Source organism: Aythya fuligula, chromosome 9 (assembly GCF_009819795.1).
Source record: "Aythya fuligula isolate bAytFul2 chromosome 9, bAytFul2.pri, whole genome shotgun sequence".
NCBI lineage: Eukaryota > Metazoa > Chordata > Aves > Anseriformes > Anatidae > Aythya > Aythya fuligula.
The window spans coordinates 7934212-7956273 of NC_045567.1; the positions used below are offsets into that span (position 1 = coordinate 7934212).

At 41.7% G+C, this 22062-nt stretch overlaps 1 protein-coding gene across 1 annotated transcript in view; it reads left to right on the forward strand.

The window, feature by feature from the left end:
* Positions 1 to 464: 464 nt before the first annotated feature.
* PER2 (period circadian regulator 2) overlaps positions 465 to 22062 on the forward strand; it is a 47449-nt gene continuing 25851 nt past the window's right edge. Inside the window, exons 1-6 of the mRNA XM_032193060.1 lie at positions 465 to 561; positions 7487 to 7538; positions 8373 to 8426; positions 10324 to 10577; positions 18010 to 18478; positions 19025 to 19093. Coding sequence (XP_032048951.1) covers positions 18222 to 18478; positions 19025 to 19093 — 326 coding nt within the window. The 5' untranslated portion in view covers positions 465 to 561; positions 7487 to 7538; positions 8373 to 8426; positions 10324 to 10577; positions 18010 to 18221. The remainder of the gene's footprint in view (positions 562 to 7486; positions 7539 to 8372; positions 8427 to 10323; positions 10578 to 18009; positions 18479 to 19024; positions 19094 to 22062) is intronic.

Genomic DNA, 22062 nt, shown 5'->3' on the forward strand with positions numbered 1-22062 from the left:
CTCCTCAGGGAGAGCGATCGGGCGTTGGGACGGGTAGGTGGGGGCGTCCCTGTCCCTGGGGTGTTAAGGGAGGGGTTGGACACGGCGCTTGGGGACACGGCCAGCGGGCGGCAGCGCCACAGGGGCCGCCTGAACTCGGGGGCGCCTCAGCGCTGCCCGGCGGGCCCGGGCCCGTCACGGAGCCCCCGCCCCCCGCCCTGAGCCCCGCCCCTCCGCGGGCGCGCGCGCGCTGACGTCACGGGCGGCTCCGCGGGGTGGGGGAAGGGCGGCCCCGGCGGCGGCGGCGGCGGCGGCGGCTGGAAACATGGTGCCACACGTGAGGCTTATGTAAAGTGAGCGGCGTGCGGCGCAGCCAATGGGCGAGCAGCGCGCCCCGCCCCCGCCGCGCTCGGCGGCGGGCGTCACGCTGGGGCGGCCAATGGCGGAGCGGCGGGGGCGGGCGCCGGGCGGCCGGTCACGTTTCTGCCTGTATGAAGTCGGGGTCGGGCTGCGCCGCGCGGTGCCGGGCAGGGCACGGCTGAGCCGGGACGGGACGGGACGGGACGGGCCGGGGGACGCGCGGTGAGTGCGGGCCCGGCGGGCGCTGCCCCGCGGCTGGGGATGCGGTAGGGGGGAGGGGAGGGGGTTTGGGCGGGCTGCCCCCGGCCCCTCGTTACGTAACGGCCGCCGCGGGGGCGGGACCGGCACCGGCACCGGGCCCCCCACCCCCCCACACAGCCCCTCGGGGGTGGGGGGCGGCCGGGCTGGGGGCGGCGGGGCCCGGGGAGCGGCCGGGCCGCGAGCACCGGGAGCAGGGGGGGTGGAGGGGGGGGACACCGGGCTCGGGGGGGCTCGTCCCGGTCCCGGTCCCGGCGCCGTGCCCGTAGCCACAGGTGGGCGGCGGCAGGGCCCGGCCGCGGCCGTGGGGAGCGCAGGGCGGCGGCGTGCGGCTCCATGTGCGGTTACAAAACGGTTTATGTAAGGCCGGCTCCGTGCCCGCGGGGCGGCGAAGGGAGGCTGGGCGGCACGGCCCGGGGGGGCTGGGGGCTGGGGGTCGGCTTTGGGGGGTCCCCAGGGCACAGCGGGGCCGCCCCGGGGATGGGGGGGTCCCGGGTGGGCTCGGGGCAGCGCGCACGGGGGGTGCTGGGTGTGAGGAGCCCTCGTTCCGCGGTGTTTCCTCTCCCAGGTGCGGGACCCCGAGCTGTGCTGCCTGGTGCATCAGCCAGCGAGTGGCTCCTGCTTGCGCGTTCACAAATAAAGGAGAAAAGTGGGAATCCCGTGGCGTGCCCACTAGTAAGGCTGTCTGCTCAAGCCAAAAGCAGGGTCGGAAGCTGAGTGAGTCCAGTGAGAAGCGGTTTCAGGTTGCCAGGGTTGTTTCGGCCACGGAGTTTCTTTGCAGGCAGCAGCTAACATTAGTTAGCGCTTCTCAGGGCTACAGCAGGTTGTCAGAGCTGGCCTGTGATTGTTGTCCAGGTAAAACCCAAATTCATTGCTGTGGTGGCGGTGAGGAATACTGAACTCAATGCAAATGATTAGTTCTGATAACGTACGTTTTCTCATAAAACCCAGTCGTGCCAAGCTGTCAGTTACACACGTGGTGTGTTCTGTAAGTGTCTCTAAGTGTTACTGGATCGCTTGAGGCCTTTGAACTTGATAAAACTCAAGCTTTTCATGCCTTCTGGAGTGCCTCAGTGTCTGCACTTGTCCTTAGTCTTCTTACCCTTGGGCCCAGTGCTGTGTATATGCTGTATGCAGCGGATCTCAAATACAAACTTCAGGAGCAGGGCCTAGAATTGGGCTCATGCCACTGAGAGTGCCCCCACTGTTGTGCTGTAGCATCAGTTCCCTTCTTGCTTATGCATGTGCGTGTTTGCATGCTCTTCTGGTCTCTGCTGTTTCTTACTGCAGCTTGCTTTGTTTCTGCAAAATGAGCAAGTTTTACTGGAGGCCCGGACAGCGTCCTCACTTGATGCAGGCTTTGCTGTTAGCCTTGTGATTAGGGCACTGTCCTGAGGTGTGGAGTCCTTCTTCTGGCCTGCTGCTGGTCTGAGCAGGTTGCTTATCTTAGACACAAAATTAAAAACTAGGACCTGTGGCCTAGGGTGAAAGAAGAAAGTCGTATCCTTCAGTTTTGGTGTGTGTTGGGCTGTTCCAGGTGTTTAACTGAAGGTAGAAGGGAGGACACCCAAGCTGCCAACTACCCAAGTAAAGCAATGTCCAGCGCCTTGTGGTGAGAGAATGGGCCCTGCCCTGTAACTTGGCTTGCCTTAATCAGGACATAAAGGTGCAAGAAGAAGGATTCTGGCTGCTGTGTACTTCCGTCAGATTCAGCAAGTTTTCTGGATTTGTTTGTAACCCAGACTAAGTGGTTTTGCCAACACTTTTGTTTATTTGTCAGTTTTTTTGACTTGTAAACTTCCTATGTTTGTTTTAACACAAATGCAATCTGTAATCTTCATTTTCACACTTTACTTGTATTCCTTTTATATTTCCACAGGGAGTCATAAAGAGACAGCGTATTGCGGTAGCTCTTAGCGTAATGCCTTTTCCCCACTTCTTTTCTCAGTCACTAGGATTAAAATACGTAACAGTCTCAGTTTACCAAATAAACTTATTTGAGTCTGTCCCTTGGTAGTACACTTTTATAGTAATAAATTTCCGCTGTGAAAAAACACTTTTTTGTGTGCGCTACAATATGAGATCAGAGTAAGTGGCATAAGAGTTCTAGACTTTTCTTCTACCTCAGACTTTGTTATGACCAGGAAGTGTTTGCTTTAGATGCAGACTGATAAACCATTTTTTTTCTTCCTGGGTTCTTGCCACACCTGTATTCCTCTAACACCTTTACAATATTGAAATGCACTTTGCTGTAGAAAAGTTTTCTTTAACCTTTTAAAGTATAGGCACATGGGCAAGTTACTGTGGGATGAGGTGTATTTGGTGTGGTGTAGTAGAAAAGCAAGTAAATTGTCACTAACCAGTAGAGCAAGTAAATTATCACTAGTCTAGATCAGCTATAGTGTTTTATATAGGGTTGCTGTCGTTGGCCTGTGTTAAAAGGGAACGTCATGTTCCTACTGGGGTGTTGTGTAATACTTGGCATGAGTGCACTGTAGCCACTGCATTATATTGATACCGTTACCACATCATAATTACTGGATAATCAGGTGTTTCTGAGAAGGAATTCTAGTGTCCAGTGGTGGTTGCATGGCCTAGAATTCCTGGCTGAGGATGGTGGATTACAGAAACTCCTAGCTGCATTATCCTGCTGCACTCAGACTGTCCGCATCCAGTTATATCCCCGTTGCGCAAGTTGGAAACTTCTTGACTAGTTATTATGTTAACCTCTCTCGTCAAGCACTGAACAGCAAATAGGTCAATTATATCACAAAGAATAACATAGATGCTAATTCTGTGATTCTGAAGGGCTTTGACTTGTGGTTTTGGTACAGGTGATGTTGGGTGCAGGAAATAGTAATGCTGCTTGCCGATGGTTTGTGTAGTGTGTAGAAGTGCCCACCCCCTCTCCTGCTTCACAGCTGTTTCCTGAGCTGAAACGCTGCAGTTGTGGGGCCAGAATGTCGCTCCCTCCTGTGCTGTTGGTAGTGAGGCAAACCTGTGGCTTCCTAGTTGTTGCCTAGTCAAGAACAAGTCCACCTTTTGACAAGCAGAGAGAAGCTTTTTTTTTTTTTTTTTTTTTTTTTAGCTTCAGGTGAAATATTTTCTTCTGTGAAGCATGTTTAGAGGGTGTTGGAGAAGAGAAGGTGGCTGTCAGAAACTCACTTCGTGGGCTGTTTATTTTGTGACCTGTTGCTGGGAGATCCTGTGACCCATAGCCACTCTTGCGAAAGACAGACCGGCAGAAGACTGAAATGAAGGAGGATCAGAGCGTTTGGGTATGCCTGCAGAGGCGGAGGAGAGGCTCAGAAGCTACTCTTTGGAGCACGATCTGTTCCTGCTGGCAGCGAACCAGCAACCCCGTGTGGCAGGGAAGCTCCCGAACACATGGGAATCCACATGTCTGAGCACATGGGCGGTGATCTGGTACTCTAGTAAGTGGCTTAGTAGATCACCAGGCAGGCATGCTTGTGCAGCCTGCTTCTGCTCTGCCTGCCAGCAGTGCTAGTGCACAAGCAGATCAGTCTTTTGTGCCTCTGTTTGGTATTTCAAAGGTTATCCTTCAAGTGTAGATATGATCTTTATGTCTAACTGCCTGCGTTAGACCTGTACCAGTCCGGTACAAGGTTCTCTTACGTGACTGTCTGTGCTTCTTGCCATGTTCCCGAGGGACAGCAGCAGCTTATCGACCTTCTTCTAAGCTGCACAGGCAGTAGGTTGGGAGTGTGTGTTCCTCACCATGCACACCAGTGAGGTTATGAGATTTTTTTGTGTGAGTGAGAGCCACTGTAAGGCCAAGAAAAGTTTTGTACAGATGTTCTCAGCTGCTGCTCAAATGCTGCTGAAATAATATGTGGAAGTCTTAGAGAAGCCTTCTGATTCCTGTGGTTTGTTTTGGTAGTCTGACTTAAATGATTCCACTTCTAGAACATGGTAAGAAATAAGGCTGAATTTACCTCTCTTGAGATAAATAACCATGGAGTATGATCTGCTTTGCTTCATTTTCTCCCAGCAGAAAGTAAAGCTTTACTGGGAGTGCTGAAGGGATAGAGACTTAACATGCTGTATACATGACAAGTAGACTGAGATACACAGAGCAGCCCATTTCTGTGCGCAGGAATATGAGGTTACTGAGCGTGACTGCAGAAGTTGTGGGCAGGACGGGCTGACGCTCATCCTGAAAAGATGAGACAGTGGGGAAGAGAGTGTGTTTGTATGCCAAAATGAGGGAGAAAGGTTTGGGGGTTTTGCTTCCAGCTGTTGTTGAGTATATCGTGGTAACTTTTAATGCTTGTTTTTTTTCCCTATAGATAGAATTGTTGGAGAGTTCCTTGTGTAGGTGTTGCAAACTAGCATTTTTAATGTAGAGCCAGTTCTATACCATCTTTCCAACATGCTGTCCTTAAATTGTGGTAAACAACACCTGTATTTGGCATTATTTAAGCTTAGGGATACAAGATGAAGTGTTCAGGATGTCCAGTACTTGTATTTTTTCATTGGTCTTGCTTCCTATTCTCCTTATTTCTTCCCTCTTTTGTATCTTGGTATGACTTTTGTGCTTGACCTTATTTCATGTACTTTTATGTTTCTGCTACTTCGTTTCTTTAATTGTACAAAGATCTTCAGTACATAAAGCACTTCTTTGCTCTCAATTACATCTCTGCCATAGGTTTCTGGGTGATTTGATCTCTTATGTCTCTGTACTAATGTATCCAGTTTGCAGGACAAGTACATCATGTTTGTGAGGTGACTGCGCTTTGTGGGGTGTATTAATGACTTGCCGTAGAGTCTTCCAGAGTGGGGCTCCCATTCTGACTGCAGTGAGAGGCATGAGCTGTAGTCATCTCTAAAGAGCAGCACTCACCTGAACCTTCTGTAAAGCTAATACAGCATGGTGCAGTTTTGCTGTTGTCAGCCCTTGGAGAGGAGTTCTTACCAAACAGTAAAATTGAAATATGGATCTGCTTTAGTAGTGAAATATGTAACTGGATGGTGGAGCATGCTAATTTTTCCCTCGGTTCTGTGACAGTGCTTTCTCAGATGAATCACATTTGTTATTTTGCCCCTAGAGGAGAAGAGTTGACTTATGCAAACAGAGTTCTTATCAGTTTTCTTGTTTAATAACTTTTCCAGTTCCCCTCAGAAATAGTTTTCTATTTAGAAAGAAAATCAAACATCCTTAAATTTACATTTAATAGAAAGCATTTTAGTTCACCTTTAAAAAGTACACAAAACCTATTGTAGTATTGGAAGGAAGGATGCCTGGAAACTCCCAGGACAGGTAAAGGAGACTGCATTTAGCCTCTTCACGAAATATCCCAGCACAGGCTGCAGCGGTCTTGTCTGTCACGGGTGTGTTTCTGTGTTGGCACCTCTTCTTCACAAAAAGTGCCTGCCCTGCTGGCAGTTGAACTTAGCTCTGTGCCAGGGTTTGTTGCTCGTGGTGGAGGAGTAGATGTGAGGAAGTCAGTTTCTGTCTGCTGATCGCTCCAGATCCGCAGTGGTGGGGCCGGCAGAGTGTGGTGTGCTTGCCTCAGAGAAGGACGGTCCCTGCCGGGTGGCTGAGCTGCTGCCCTGGCTGCTTTTGGGAGTTACTTCTGTGACTGGCTTCTTACAGCTCCAGGAGAGCAAATCATGAATCAGGAGCCAGCCCAGGTTAGTGAGCACAGCATAGGTGAGATTGTTTGACCTTCCATGAGGTAAACTTGCTAAGGTCAACAATGTCCTGCTATTCATAGTAAGATTGAGTTGACTTTGTCCGGTTACCTCAGGCAAACTCTGCTATTAGTTACCCCACGGAGAAAATAGCTTTAAAAATAACAGAACCAATCTTAAACGGATGGAAATAAATTAATAGAGTCGGTTTGGATGCTTCAGGAAGCTGGAGTGATTGGTGGTATGATCATAGGTAGGTGCATTTAGGAACCATTTGTGGGGTACTCTGAGGGTTTTTTTGTTCTGCTTGGCTCTCTGGGATGCAGCTGAAGACTAGGGGTAATTAAACTAAAAGAAGGTAGATTTAGATTAGGTATTTGGAAGAAGTTCTTTACTATAAGGGCAGTGGAACGCTGGCCCAGGCTGCCCAGAGCAGCTGTGACTGCCCCATCCCTGGCAGTGCCCAAGGCCTGGCTGGATGGGGCTGGGGGCAGGGGGCTGGAGCCATGGGTCTTTGAGGTCCCTTCCAACCCAGGCCATTCTGTGATTCATTTTATATGGTTCGGATGTAAGCAAAAGAAGCCTATCTCTTTACTAAGCTGAGAACAGCTTTTGCTTTATGATTGCATACCTGTACTTTGGAAACCAGTCCTGGTCGTGATGTCAGAACTCTCACTCGGTTGAATTGGTGCTCTGCAGCATTATTTTATCTCCTAAGGCTAATTTGAGATGGGCATTTTGGTGGTGAAATGTTTCAAAATAGTAGTATGTAGAAGAAACAAATTGAATTCAAATATATGATCCACATCTTATACTACTAGGTCATACTCATTTTCAGCATGGATGCTCTGAAATGAGTAAGTGGTTGATTTTGAAGTAAACTGCATTGATATCTGTACTATCTAAGCAACATTCTAACAATAAATGGATATTATGGTGATGGAATTCTTTTTTCCATGTATTTACAATGGGAATAGAATTCAGTGAATTACTCTATGCCTTGCTTGAGGGAAATTTGGAACATAGGTTACGATAATTTTTATTGATAGGTATCTACTATTTCCAACACTTTCTCTTATTTTGTATTTGTAGTCTTTTTAACTGCTCTTCATCTGTGGAGTACATACCTTATATGTTTGGGCTCGTATTCCATTATTAAATGGACCTGATTTATGTTTCATAAATAATTTTGTATCTTGCATGTAAAACTTCTAACTTTTTGTTTGTTGTATAGGAATATATTGATGACAGTTCCAGAATTGGAAAGACTGAGTACATTCATCAGGGTGAGTGTCTTATGATCTCCTCAAGAAGGTGATTTCTAGTTTATTCTAAACTGATTTTTTGTTGTTGCTTTGGATAGCTCCCTTGAGCTGTAGTCTGTCAGAGTGCTGAGAACTGAAAAGTTAATCAGGATATTATGTTTTTGTTTTTTTTTTTTAAGACTTTCACAAATCATTGAACACACAGAAATGATGTGGCTTCTCTAAATTGTTAGGAAACTGAAATTATTTAGTCCACATCTGCATTGTTTGCTGTACAATAGTTATTGATAAATTCCGGTCTCTTGAAGGTGTGTTAAGGAGTCTTAAAACAAAGTTGTTCATGTTGTTCAGATAATTAGGATGATAGTTCAGGAGGAAAAAAAAAAAAGGAAAATATGAATATAAGATTTGATTTGTGAAGTAGATTATAGCTTCTTATAATGGTTCTGGTACTGTTCTAGAAGTTGAGTGCATGGCATCAGAGCTACTGAGTTGTACATGTTTCTGTTGAATGTGTTAGAAACTAATGACAAGCTTATTATAACTCATGAAGTATGTGTGGTAAAATAAGAAAACCCAACAGATCGTCAGCTAATGGAGGAGGCACATCGTCTAATTTTGTTAAATATGATCTGATAATGGGACAGTATTAGCCTAAGGAAGGAGAGGGAAGCACAGCAGTGCTGGGTAATACTGTAATATTCCAAGACAGATGAAACTGAGTATTTTGAGGATTAATACTATACTACCCATTTTTGTTTTAATCATTAGGAAAAAAGTTTTTCTGCTGCTACAAAACTTGAACTTAGTAGGTTCTTAAAGCTAATGATGTTTGTTCTCTTTTCAATACTACAGGTGTGACTTCATGGCTCTTCAGAAAGTCTACTTGATTGGGGTTCTCTAATACAGGTGTGTTCCCTAAAACAGGTTGTTTCTTTTCTAATGTTGAAGTCTTCTATGCTTTGGATAGATACACATCAAAGAAAGTGTTTTCACGGACTCTATAATCTTTTTATATTGATCAATTTAGACTTTCTGTGGAAAAGACTTTCCTCAGATGCCATAGATAGATGAACTGGGCTTACTCAGTCAACTGTGTATTTCTTCTGGATAATAATAAACCAGAAGATTAAAACTAGGGACAGTTGAATCTACTCAGACTGATGAAAGACCCTGGCTTGAATGACTTGTATTGAGTTTCAGATGAAACTTCTTTTGATGTAGATTTGTCTTAGCTTTGTTAATTTGTAGAGAGGCTTATGATTAGAATTTTAAGTAGTTATAAGACTTTTTTTTTCTAATACCTTCCTAAATACATTAAGTAGATGAAACCGATATAAGCAATTAAAATGATGTATGTTGCTACTGTGAATAGCATACATAGCATACGTATTTTCAAATGTATACTTTAAGCCTCTGTGTAAAAATGTCACGATGGAGCTCACTAACCTAGAAAAGTGCTGTGTCCCCTCATAATTAGTTGGGCAAATCCTTGTGATTTTTCTAGATATCTTAGTGATATACCTTAACTTTATAAAGGAAATATGGAATGCAGGGAGATGAGTCAGTTGTGAGTGAAGTGGAAAAGCTGACTTTCAACACTAGTTAGATCTTTGTTTAAAAGACATTCCACATCTTCAACATCTGTGCTTAAAATTGAAAAATCTGAAAGTATCTCTGAATAAAGCTATTTCCTAACACTTCTCTTGGCCAGAGATACAGAGCTTATTTAAATTCTGTTTTATCAGTTGATGATAAAGGTAAAACACTTAAAGAACTAATGTACACAGATTTGTGCCATAGTCTGAGACTTGCAGAACACATCAGCATTGTGACATTATGCAGAATGGAACGTTGTGAATAAATTCTTCCTTAAGTCTGGCCAACACAAATGTACTTTTAGCAGTTGCTAGATGTGCTGCATTTTAAATTAACGCATATTAGCATGGCTGTCATCCAAAATGGTTAGTTTTGTAAACAATCAAAAGCCATCTGGACGTGGTCCTGGGCAGCCAGCTGTGGGTGGCCCTGCTTTAGCAGGGTGTTGGGCCAGATAAACCCCGCAGGTTTATTCCAACCTCAGCCATTCTGTGAATTGCAGTTTGCTTACTGCCTAAAACTTGAATCATAGAATCATTAAGGTTGGAAGAGACCTCCAAGATCATCTGGTCCAACCATCATGATGCTACCAATGTCACCCACTAAACCATGTCCCTAAGCACCAGGTCCAGCCTTTCCTCGAGCACCCCCAGTGGGAGTGACACCACCACTTCCCTGGGCAACCCATTCTGATGCCTGACTGCTCTTTCTGAGAAGAAATGTTTCCTCATTTCCAACCTAAAACTTCCTGGTGCAACTTCAGGCTATTCCCTCTAGTCCTGTCACTAGCTACCTGTGAGAAGAGGCAGATCCCCAGCTCCCCACATCTCATAGCAAGCCTACAGAGATGTAGATGAGATTAGATTTATTAGATCAAGTTTAAAACCGGATATTCTAAATAAACTGAAGCATGTGGACCTCCTGTTGAATATGTTGGGCGCTTTGCTGTTCTCTACTGGAGGATTTAGCCCTTCATTTGTAGTGGTTGTATCAGCCTGTGCAGACCTTAATGTGCATAGTATGACATCATACTGATAGTGGATCAGAAGTTATTGCTGAGAGAAGTTATTTTATCTAGTGTGGAAGGTTCTGCTATTTTAAAACTTCACAAGACCTATTGTAGACCATAAGTGTTTAAAACACAAATTTGTATCTGATTCCTCTGCTGGATGACAGTTTCATATTTAACCAACATTTATCTACATAGGAATGGCATAACTGTGAGCATCTCTCTGGTATCTGTTTGAAGAGGACACTGTTGGGGGGCCCAGGTATTTCTTTTATATTTTATAGTTGTAGAGGTGTCCGGACTCTGTAATGGTCAAAGATTTCCAGTAGAAGAGGATGAGACAAGAATTAAATGCATGTGGGAGACTCTGGACCTAGGCACTTCATGCTTTTGATGCTAGCTGGGAGGGAACTTGATAAACATTTTTACCAGCTTTTCATAGGAAGAAACAGGTAAGGAACATGCATAATTGTTGTGATTGATATTAATGGACAGATTTTGTTTTCCCGTAGACCTCATGAAGAAAATGCATTGTTCTGTTTGTTTTTACCTTAAACTGTGATTTCAGTCGTACACATATTCATTCAGAACTATTTTTGGATATAAACTGGGAATTGCATTATTGAATTGAAGCAAAAACTATTTTTTTTTTAGCTAAAGTATGCTTATTCATAAAACAACTCAAACCTGATTTTGTTTGGTTTTCCACTGAGAAAGCAATGTAGATGCAAGCGTCTTTGCTACAGATGCAAGGGCCTGGCCTGATACCTATGCTGATCTCTTTCTGCATAGATGCTGCTATTACTTCAGGGTCTGGCACTTGGATGGCTCTGGATAAAGGCTTTGTCTTGGCCAGTTCCTCTGTTGTAAAGTGAATGGCAGCTGTAAGTGATGGCTAAGTAGGATCACCTGTTTGAAAATGTTTACTTTTGTTTAACTAATGGTCCTGTACTGAGGGTTTTGTTGAACTTCAAGATGGATCTTTATTAACAAATGAAACAAATGCAATGAAGTCAGATTGTGAAGTATTTGTGTTGTTCTAGATGTTAATGATAATTTGATATATTCATAAATTGATATCAAGTTCTAGCTTATGCTTCATTCCTTCTTAAGAAAAATTTTTTATGATGGCTTGCAGTGGGATGAGGAATCTATTAAAAAAGCAGGTTTTTTTAGTATCTTTAAGCAGTCCTGCAGGAAATTTTTACACATCTTTTGTTATTTTTTGTATAGTGAAATCTGAAAATACTGCAATTCCTTTCTTGTTCCATTCTCCAAATATGTCCTAGTGAAGATATTTTGTAAATTGTTCTGCTGCTGCAAAAAGTGAAGCTCTTAGTTTTATTGCTGGTGAAGTTGTACAGTTAGACATGTTACTTCTCAGATTGTTTACAGTTTTTTTTCTTGACACTTTGCTACTACCAAGCACTCAATTATAGTCTAATTGCACAGGGAGAGTGCATTCATTGTAGACATTAATTTCCATTTTTTCTAAAACTGCATAATACGATTAAATCACTGCTAGTTGTTTATCATACAAATAAGAAAACTTTGCCATTTTGCCAAGCAGTCCTCCAGAAGATATGTGGAAAACATTCTCATTGCAAAGGCCTCAAGTAAATGCAAGTCCAGCCACGAGGAATGACTCCTACTGATCCTAATGCAGTTACTGTCCCCTATCTCTGACATGACTAAATTAAATTCATGTTATGTGGTGTGCCTGTTGGTTTGATTTTTTTGATTATTGGTTAAGTTCATTTTAATGCCAGACTTAGGCAAACTGTCAGTCTTGGGATGTGCTCAGTTCTTGAATTAGTTCATTCTGGCTTTGGATTTTTACACTTTAAATGCATACTAGCATTTAAAGAATTAAATGGTAGAAGTTATTTTTTTTGGGGGCGGGAAGAGGGGAAGGAAAGATCTTTGAAAGTAAGCAGACCTGTGCTGAAACAAGACTTTGTTTAAAGGTCAGTTTCAGAAGAAATTTGTTTCCTTTGTATCCTACAGTGCTGACCCAAGTTCTTAAGAGGTTTTTCAAAAGCACGAAACCATTATTTCTTCAAGCATTTGCCCATGCATATTTTGACATGTTCTGGTACCACTGAAGTTCAGGCTCTTTCCATTATCTTATGGTGGGAGTAGAGCTTTTCTGGCGAATTAGTAGCCAGAAGACATTTTCTGCACATCCAGCCTGGCCTATGTTTGTTCTGGGTGCTCAGTGGGATTGTATTGCCTTTTCCATACAACGTCAGTGTCTTCAGAGCTCTAGACTTTGACAGAGCGACTTGAAGAGGTTTGCTCTGTCTAGATGAATAGAATGTTTTATTTGAGCCATTTATCTTAAAATCAAGCTTAACTGGTGCCAATTTAAGATTAATGGAAGTTTTTATTCAGAGAGCCAACATAAATAACCTCCCTTTAGAAGCTTAGAAAGATGTAGCAGAAAGTAAAGAAAGAAAAGCAGGGTTAACTTATTTCTCAAGATCAAACCTAAGAGAGCTCTTCCTCTGTCCCCAAGTGACAGTCTGCACTTGTTACAAACCTGGCGTGGTCTGCAGGTAGCTTCCTCAAACTGGGTAATGGGTGAGGTCCTCAGACTGCGAGCAGGCTTGCTCTTACCTTTTCATTCTTATCTGGTTATTGACTGGAAATTTATTCGGACATGTAAGTGGAATGAATATGTGCAATTTACTTCAGAATTTTGACTGAGATAAGTTTCAAAGCTAATTAATCCCTCAGAGCTGACTGACCCTCTGTACTCCTGAAGTGTTTGCATGGTGCTTGCATTTGCATGCAGATGTTCTTAAGGTTCTCCTCTGTCTGCTAGTAAAGTCTAGCTAGAGCCAACAGTCTACTCTTAGCCTACACCATGTTCTTTGCCTGGCATTTTAGGTAATTGATTTTCTCTTTTTCACAGCTATTCCAACCTCCTAGAGAATCTCTTCTAATTGGTTATATATATTATTGTTGCTACTTCTTGGAATCTTTTATTATTTATTTATTATACAAGCTCTTGGATTAGAAACACTCCTCTTCCTGCTTTCATATGCCCCAAGCTCTACACCTTTCCCTATGCACTTACAAATTTTCTTCATTGGGGATTTTCTTAAGCGGTCCTTCATGATGTTGCAGTCGAAGATGACTGGATTTAAACACTGCCTCTCTCGCACAGTTCTGTACTAACTGTGGACCTAGCGAATGTCTGTCTCATTAGGGAGATTGCAGTTGCCAGTGAATGCATCAGGGTTTTCCCCTAAATGCCATTGGAAGTGCCATACTTTTTGCTTGTTCCTTCCCATTTATTCTTTCTCTGGTCCTTACTCTGTTACATATCTATGGTATGGAGGCTTTTGAGATTTTTTTGAAACAAACTTTCTGCAAGATTGCTTGTTTTAGTGACAGTAATGTTCCAGTCCTGAATTAAAAATACCAGGAGTGGAGACAACTCTTCTCAAAACGTGCTTGTAAAAGGAAGGTCAGGCCTGTCTCTTCATCAATGGGATACTTATTTTTATCATCACTGTCCTTGGGCTCCAAATTGTAGTCAGTGTAACATATCTGTGTTGTTCCTACATAACTACTTACTGTGCACAAACCTGCAAAAGTTCTGGTGGTTAGCTAGTTGGAGACAGATGTCACACAACATAAGCAGTTCCTCACATAAATGTTTGTCAGGTGTCAAGAGGAAGCAAATTCATGATATTTCCTGTAAACCAGTACCTAGTTCTTCTGTTAGTGATTCTCTTAATTTGAACACATTGCTTTAAAGTAAAGAAATAAATAAGCTCTTGTTCAAGGAGGCATGTGAAATATCTCAAAAGTCACTGCAAAACTTCTATATATTCTTGAGAGCAATCCTCTCACACCTGAAGAAGCTCTGTTGAAATTTGCTACAGATACCTGGCAAAGCTTGCTTAGATGTCAGGGAAAGCAGAGAAGAGAATGGATGACATTTGGAGGTAATAAATAAATAAAATTGCTCATCTCAGAATTTCAAACCATAAACCTCGGCATTCGGCCAATGGCACAATTTCATTGACTCTTAAACTTCCAAAGATTAGAGAGAAGACTTTGGGGAAAGAAAGCTTGTTCCTAAAATAAATAAATAAATTGCAGGCAACTCTTGAGACTGAGAACATTATATCATTTATAATACTCTTTGGCTTCAGAATTCCAGAGAAAAGGTTTCGCACACTTACTCATATACTAAATGTTTGCATTTGGAGTAGGAAAGCTGTGCCATAATCATTGCCCTTCTCCTAATTAGTGCAAATTTTCAGACTTATGCATTACTGTAATATTGGACCATTTACCTGTGAAGTATTTAGGGCTGTGCTAATAGTTTGCCTTCTATGAATCTATCAGTAGTGATGTATATAGCTTTTTTTTAAGGGGTTTAAGTATAGTAGCCCATGCGCTTTTATTAAGAGCATTTTTTTTCCTACCTCTAAAAAAAATACTGTGTGACGTAGGTTACTAGCCAATAGTGCTGTTTCAGTTACAGCAGTATGGTTTTCTCTTCTATTTTAAGCTCTTTGTGAGTAGTTCTTGGTCAGAAAAATATAAGCAAAGCCCCTGCATTAGGCAAGAAATACTGTATGAGGAATGCTGTATTTCACCTTAAATTCCTGAGTGACACTGGGCTGGTAATGCCTTGGATGTCTTTTCCCAGTCATGGAAAATCATGATGGGAAATCAAAACTACACAGTTTTGATGTGCGTAAGGCATTTACTGGAAATATAACCCCAAGCAGAGCTATAGGCTGGGAGAGGAATGGTTGGAGAGCTGCCAGGCAGAGAAGGACCTGGGAGTGATGGTGGATAGTCGGCTGAATATGAGCCAGCAGCGTGCTCAGGTGGCCAAGAAGGCCAACGGTATCCTGGCTTGTATCAGGAACAGTGTGACCAGCAGGGCTAGGGAGGTGATCGTCCCCCTGTACTCGGCTCTGGTGAGGCCGCACCTCGAGTACTGTGTTCAGTTTTGGGCCCCTCGCTACAAGAAGGACATGGAGGTGCTCAAGAGAGTCCAGAGAAGGGCGACGAAGCTGGTGAGGGGCCTGGAGAACAAGTCCTACGAGGAGCGGCTGAGGGAGCTGGGCTTGTTCAGCCTGGAGAAGAGGAGGCTCAGGGGCGACCTTATCGCTCTCTATAGGTACCTCAAGGGAGGCTGTAGTGAGGTGGGGGTTGGTCTGTTCTCCCACGTGCCTGGTGACAGGACGAGGGGGAATGGGCTTAAGTTGAGCCAGGGGAGTTTTAGGTTGGATGTTAGGAAGAACTTCTTTACTGAAAGGGTTGTGAGGCATTGGAACAGGCTGCCCAGGGAAGTGGTGGAGTCACCATCCCTGGAGGTCTTTAAAAGACATTTAGATGTAGAGCTTAGGGATATGGTTTAGTGGGGACTGCTAGCGTTAGGTCAGAGGTTGGACTCGATGATCTTGAGGTCTCTTCCAACCTAGAAATTCTGTGATTCTGTGAAATGGGCAAAAGGCTGCAGATGGATAGTCAAGCTCACCTTAAACCTTACAGAGAAGGTCAAAGGCCATCCCATTGTTGGCTAAGTAGTTTGGAGTACCTTTACTCACTGAATTCTCCATAGAACTTCACAACCTCAGTGTCCCCTGAGAAATATTAGTACAGATGACGCATAAGTGGCTTCTTAAGGGTGAGAATGGTTTCTTAACAGTGTTTTTTAACCAGGTGGATGCTCATATTTATACAATAGTTGCAGTAGTGAGAGCATTTACTAGATGGGAATGGATTAACACTTTATAAATGCTCCTTATTTGTACAGTAACATGAGTTTTTTTTCCTTATGTACTCCCTGTTTGGTATTTCCCCAGTGCCACCTTCTATATTTACCCTTCCTTTAGTGTTTTCAATCACTAGCAAAGAAAGCCAGCTGTATAGTTACTTGTGATGCTGCAGATAGTAGCACGAGTACCACTGACTTGCAGCACTTCCAGTCGGGCTCTTTACAAGCATGGATAATAAGAGTGGACTCTAGACAGGGACAGAGCTTAACTGAAATGTGGAGGTAGGTAAGGCAAGTGAAAATGTGAGCTTTTATCTACAGCAGAGGTTAAATTGGAGATGAAATGTCTGATCCAGTTAATCATTGGCTACTAGAGTATGTGCCATTGTGAAATAATAGTGGAATTTCATCTAAGTAAATACTGTTACTACATTTTCCAGTTCTGTAATTTCTGAGACAGAAGTGGCTTACTTAATCCAGAAAAAAACTGTTAGAGCACTAAAGCAAAACTTATTGTCTGTGTACTGCTGCTGAGTGCAGCAGCATAACTGGATGTTTACATAGTCTGGGTTAGCAGAACTGAGGTGAATAGATGCAGCAGTGAGGTGTTGGTATTCTCTTTTATCTGAAGTTTTTTTTACTACCCATAATGGAGATCTAATAAGATCTTTCTGGAAAAAAAAATATTTATGTATATAAAGTGTATAGAAAGATACAAAGTGTATCACCATTGCTGATAGCTTAAATAAATGTCCCTAAACTATGCTTTGTCTTTGAAATGAAAGTAGATATCTTGCATATTTCTCTAGTCAAGGAAGGAGGAGAACAGTATTTTCTCCTGAAAAACTTCAAATAAACATAGAATATCTGGAAAAGCAACAGTTGGGAGGGTAAGAAAATAGTTTTGATGCTTACTCAGTGGGAGGGAAGTAGAATCATAGTGTGATTTAAATGAATATTAAGTTAGCCTTTAAAATAAAATAACTTTCAAATAAAATATTGTGTTTAAAAGCAAGTTGTTGCAGTTAATACTAGCAAAACTTAAATGCAGGTTTTCTTATTTCCTGTTATTATAGTCATTGGTCATTAAATATTCCAGTGGTTTATTAGTCAACAACTGCAATCTTGAATATTTTAAAGGAAGAAAGGAGGGAACAAAAACGGTTCTGTTCTTTTAAAACAAGCTTTTTTTTTTTTTTCTCTCTGATGCTGAATTACATTATTCAGAGGATCTTAGTTGGTGGTTTTGAAGTATTGTTGTCTGTAGGTTGTTGAACTAGATGAGGATATGAGTCAGATTAAGTACCTCTATTTTGTACATGAAGATGAACTATCTAGTACTTCTCCTCTGGTTCTTAATGTTAGTCTGTTTACTCATTAAATTCCTTCTACACTTCAATTTTGAGCCTGGAATTTGCTTTAAAAGCAGGGATTTTTTGTTTTGCTTCAAGTTTGCATTTCTAAACAATGAAGATTTTTTTTCCTGAATTAGTGGTAGTCAGATAAAATTATTCTCTGGCTTATTTGTATCTTAATTTTTGCTCTTGATAAATGTTGATGATTTCCAATGTATGTTCAGTCTGCCTGTGTGAGTGGCTTTTGTACAGACAAAGAATTGAAGACTTGGTCAAAATAGCAGAAGTAATCTTTGCAAAAAAAAAAAAAAAAAAAAAAAGGCAAATGGGAGAAAAAAATTCCAAACAGTTAGGAATCCCTGATGTCTGAATGGTCTTTTTATTTACCACAGTAAACTAGAAGCCAGCAAAATGGTTTAAATAAAAATAATAAAATGTTCTTTAATAGCTATTGTCCAAATCCAGGCAGTAAAATTATGAAGAATTAGGTAGGAAAATAGCAAATAGAATATTTGAACTTCTAAGGAGTTCTTCACGTTTATTCCACTTTCTCGTTTTCTGTGAGTTTTCACTAAAAGAAATACTTTTTCTACTAATACTAATGTATGGTGTTAGGTTTGCAATTATATTTAACTTAAACTTTTCATTGTTGAAATGCTGAGTGTGTTAACAGTGAATGTTACTAATTTCATCGGTCAGTAAGAACTAGTTTATCAGCAAAATCAAACAAGAAAACAGTTTTCTGTTTTGTTTTTTCTTCCTTCCCTTCTTCCTCAGATTTGTGGGTCTGTACTTCCAGGCAGAATTTGTACAGACAGAAAATTCTGAATGTGGCTTGACTTGATCTTGGCAGTGTTTCTAATGAGTGTCCCATGGACAGTATCAAGTTCAGGGGGTTCTACTCTAGCACTGAGGAGCAGAACCCTGAGCAGTAACCTGGTATCAGTGAACGCATTTCTTCATTGTTCTCTTTAAAAGAGCAACAGAAAATGAGTGAGTATTCTGGACTTGCAAGTAGTCATAACCAGATGATTGCTGAAGATTCAGGAATTCAGACAAAGCCTGAACACTCTCATGAAGTTCTTCAGGAAGATATTGAGATGAGTAGTGGATCCAGTGGAAATGACTTCAGTGGAAATGAAACAAATGAAAACTACTCCAGCGGGCATGATTCTCATGGCCATGAATCTGATGAAAATGGGAAAGATTCAGCAATGCTCATGGAATCTTCAGACTGTCATAAAAGGTAGTGGTTGGTATTAAATAAAGTCCACTTGTGTTTGTGGCATTGAAAGCTTTTTCCATTTGAATCTGATTTCCAAGTAATTATTATATAAAGTGTGTCTTCAGATTGAGGCTTAGTGTTCTTTTTCCCCTAGTTAACCTGCGTTTTGTATCATGTAAGTTGTGTAATTCATAAAGAGCAGGTTTCTAGTGTTTCTCAAAGCCAGCTTAATTTGTATGTTTTATCACTGCTTGTTTGCTTGGTTCTATTTATATGTTCTTATGGTAAACCATCTTCAATTATATAGCAGAAAGTGTCAGCCTCTTTTAACAGTCAGGATGCAACTGTGCTATTTTCATCTTTCAAAAAGCTTAGTGTACAGAGCAAAACTAGATTAAGAAGAACCTTCTTAAATGTCTAACATGTATAGTTTCCATTTGTTGTTCCAAGCAGAATGTTTTTAATTTTCATGTTCTAGACAGCCAGACATGAATAAGAAAATGTAAAGCTGAAATGAAATAAGTGTTACATTAAATTTACTCATATTAATGTCTGTCTTTGTTCTAGCTCAAGCTCAAATGCATTTAGTCTGATGATCGCAAACTCTGAACACAATCAGTCTAGCAGCGGATGCAGGTAAGTAAATATGCATATATTTTCAGTAATTTGCTTGTATGTGAGGCCAAAGCCTGAAAACTAAATAGGTTGGGTATTTTTTTTGGCTAAACCTAGAGGAGTACACGTAGGAGATAGTGTGGTCCTGTCTTTGATTCTCTTCCTGTCCATAATCAGCATCATGTCCTCTCAACTACTCAGTTGAATTAGAGCTTTTTGTAGCTGTTCCATGTGAGCTGTGTGATGACTTGAGAGGTTATCTTACTTTTTTGGATTTGGTAGCCTAACCTCCATTTTTTTTGTGGTTCACTTCAAATATAGTTTTTTTTTGTGGTTCACTTCAAATATAGTTTTTTTTTTTTTTTTTTGAGACTTTCCTTTAAATTTTCTGCTCTTCAGATTTTAGTCTGAAGCCTTTGCCTGGGAAAAACCTAGTAGTGTTTTAAAATCAGAATTCACCCATTGAGTTGGACGTGTTCTGATGTCCAGCAGCCATATGATCTGCCTCTCCTGTGTTCCATTCGCCAGGATTCAAGCTTCAAGTCTGTAAGGACAGACCAACATCAGCTGCAGGAATACCTCTATATGAACTCTGCTTCTGACCCTGATAGCCTTGAGAAACCTGATGGCATTGAAGGCTCAAATTTGGACACCTCTGAGTGCCCTACTGTACTTGTTTATTTTTTTAATGAAGTCAGCCTCTGATCAGGAGACCAGAACCTGATCCTAGGCAGATCAAGCAATTTCTAGCTCTAGCATGCTGATGTTAAGATCCCTATCTACATGTACCTGCCCGAAAGTGTTTCTACCTGATGCAGAGCCTAAAGAAGTGGTAAATTAAAATCACACCTTTGCACCATTTGGTGTGTGATGAACATAGCGTCTGCCTTGCAGACACCAGAAGATCTTGTTCCATGCTGTATCTTCAAGTGGAAATTGTTCTGGAGTTCACTTTTTGCTCAATATCAAGGACAGAGTGAACCAAAAGCATTTCTTAATCATCCTTTCCCACTGACTCAGTTTTCTTTACTGCAGGATGTTGGAGGGTTACTTATCTCAGTTTGATACTTTTTTTTTTTTTTTTTAAACCTTCAGTAATAGCTCCCTGCTCAGAAAAAAATGTGAATCCAGATTGTACAGTATTTCCCCAGCTGTCAGGCACAGTGCTGTACAGGGCAGAATTTGATCATCTTCTGGGAATGGAAGACTGACAACCTCAGTTGACTGAGGATACCTAGATAATGGCCTTGAAAGGGATGATTAAAATAATATGAAAAGCTTTGGGGTTAGTCTTTGATTCATTGAGTACTGAGCTTTGAATTCAATGTTGGCACCACTCAACTACCTTTTCCTGTCCACATAAAGCAAAATGGAAAGCTCTTGTTTTTGTGCAATTCACTGATTCTTTACTCTGCAAGCCAAGCCTTCTCTGTGGCTTTCTACTGCACCTAATACAATGTCTCTTCAGGGAAAAAACACATAACTGATTTTTCCAAGGAGGCCAGTCTTCTGTATTTGCGGCTACTATAGGCTAACTTGGAAAAGTTTCTTTTCTTGCAAAAGATTCTGACCATGTTGATTGAGGCATGCCCAAACGCTACAAAAAACACAGTATGCTCTGTGATTTCGCCTTCTTTCCCTTTCTCTTCCTCCCTGCTCCTAGTGTAGTGTTCTTCTGTTAACAAGACACTGATTGCATCAGTTGAAACTGTCATGCCACACTGTAGATACGATTTTAGTGTACAGGGTGAGCGTGAAGCTTCCCAGGGGAGTACTATGTTATTTTCATTTCCCTTGTCTTTATTTCTCAATGTAAAATGGCCAATGATTCAGTGAATGATAAGTTTATCACAGTATGTTATGATGTAAACAAGAGCTATGACTGCATATTCTAGTACAACCCAGCTTTGTCACTTTCTAATCATTTTGGGTGAAATATAACCAACACCTGTCAGATGAGTTGGTCTCCCTGAAGAACTTTTCAAATTTCTCAGAAAAGTATTCAGAAATCCCCTTGAACAAGTTACCTGGAAGCCGAAGCCACTTTATTGGGCACTTTGGATAGGGCAGCACAGTTGCCAAGATCACTGTTTCTGCAGGGGTCCATAGGGTAACCTTGCAGAGAGTTACAGCCAAGATGATTGTGTAGTAATAGAAAATCTTCCTTTTGATAGGAAAGAATTGCTTTTTAGGAAGATTTAAGGAAAAGTCTAGAATCCTCTAGGTTGTTGACTGATTCACTACTTCCTACCCACCTGACCCACCCATCTTTTGTCGTCTTTCCTGTCCTTTCTCCTCCCTCCTTTTCCATTTTGACTTTTGTCAGCATTTTTAAATGATGAGGAGATCAAGAACTGCAAAGGAAGGCAGTTTTCTGACATTTGCACTGATTATCACTGTAGTTTGACCTTCTGCACTGAGACAATACTTCTGAGCATGCACCTAAGAAATCACAGAATGTGAATACAATTTCTGTCTCCAGCTGCCTCCTGATTCTTCACCTTTCATATTTAGTCAAGTTTCTTTATCTTACTTAATGTATTGCCATGCTTAACTGGAATACATTTTTCCAAGCATTTCTCCATTTGTTTTGTTAACTTGATGCTCTCCCACTGCCATTCCCTTTTCAGGGACCTTTCCTATGAGAACCTGCTCGAACAGGAGGTGAAGACTTGAGTGGACCTCCTGCTCTCTACTTTGAAGTCCATGAACATTTCTGAGAGTTTGAATTTGAAAGGAACTCTAAGGGATATACCACTAAAAAGGGGGAGGGAAACTGGTGCAAAAAAAAAAAAAGTTCTCTGGTGTTTGGGTGTATAAATGTGTTTCATAAACAGATGGTATATCTTAAAAATTCAGGTAGAGATAAATCTATTTTAAGTGATTCTAGCTAATATAAGAATTACTACAAATTCTGAATGTTTACACTACGTAGTGCAAAAGTTAATGTCTAGCTGTGCAAAATTAGGCATGTGACAAATGTCAGTGTG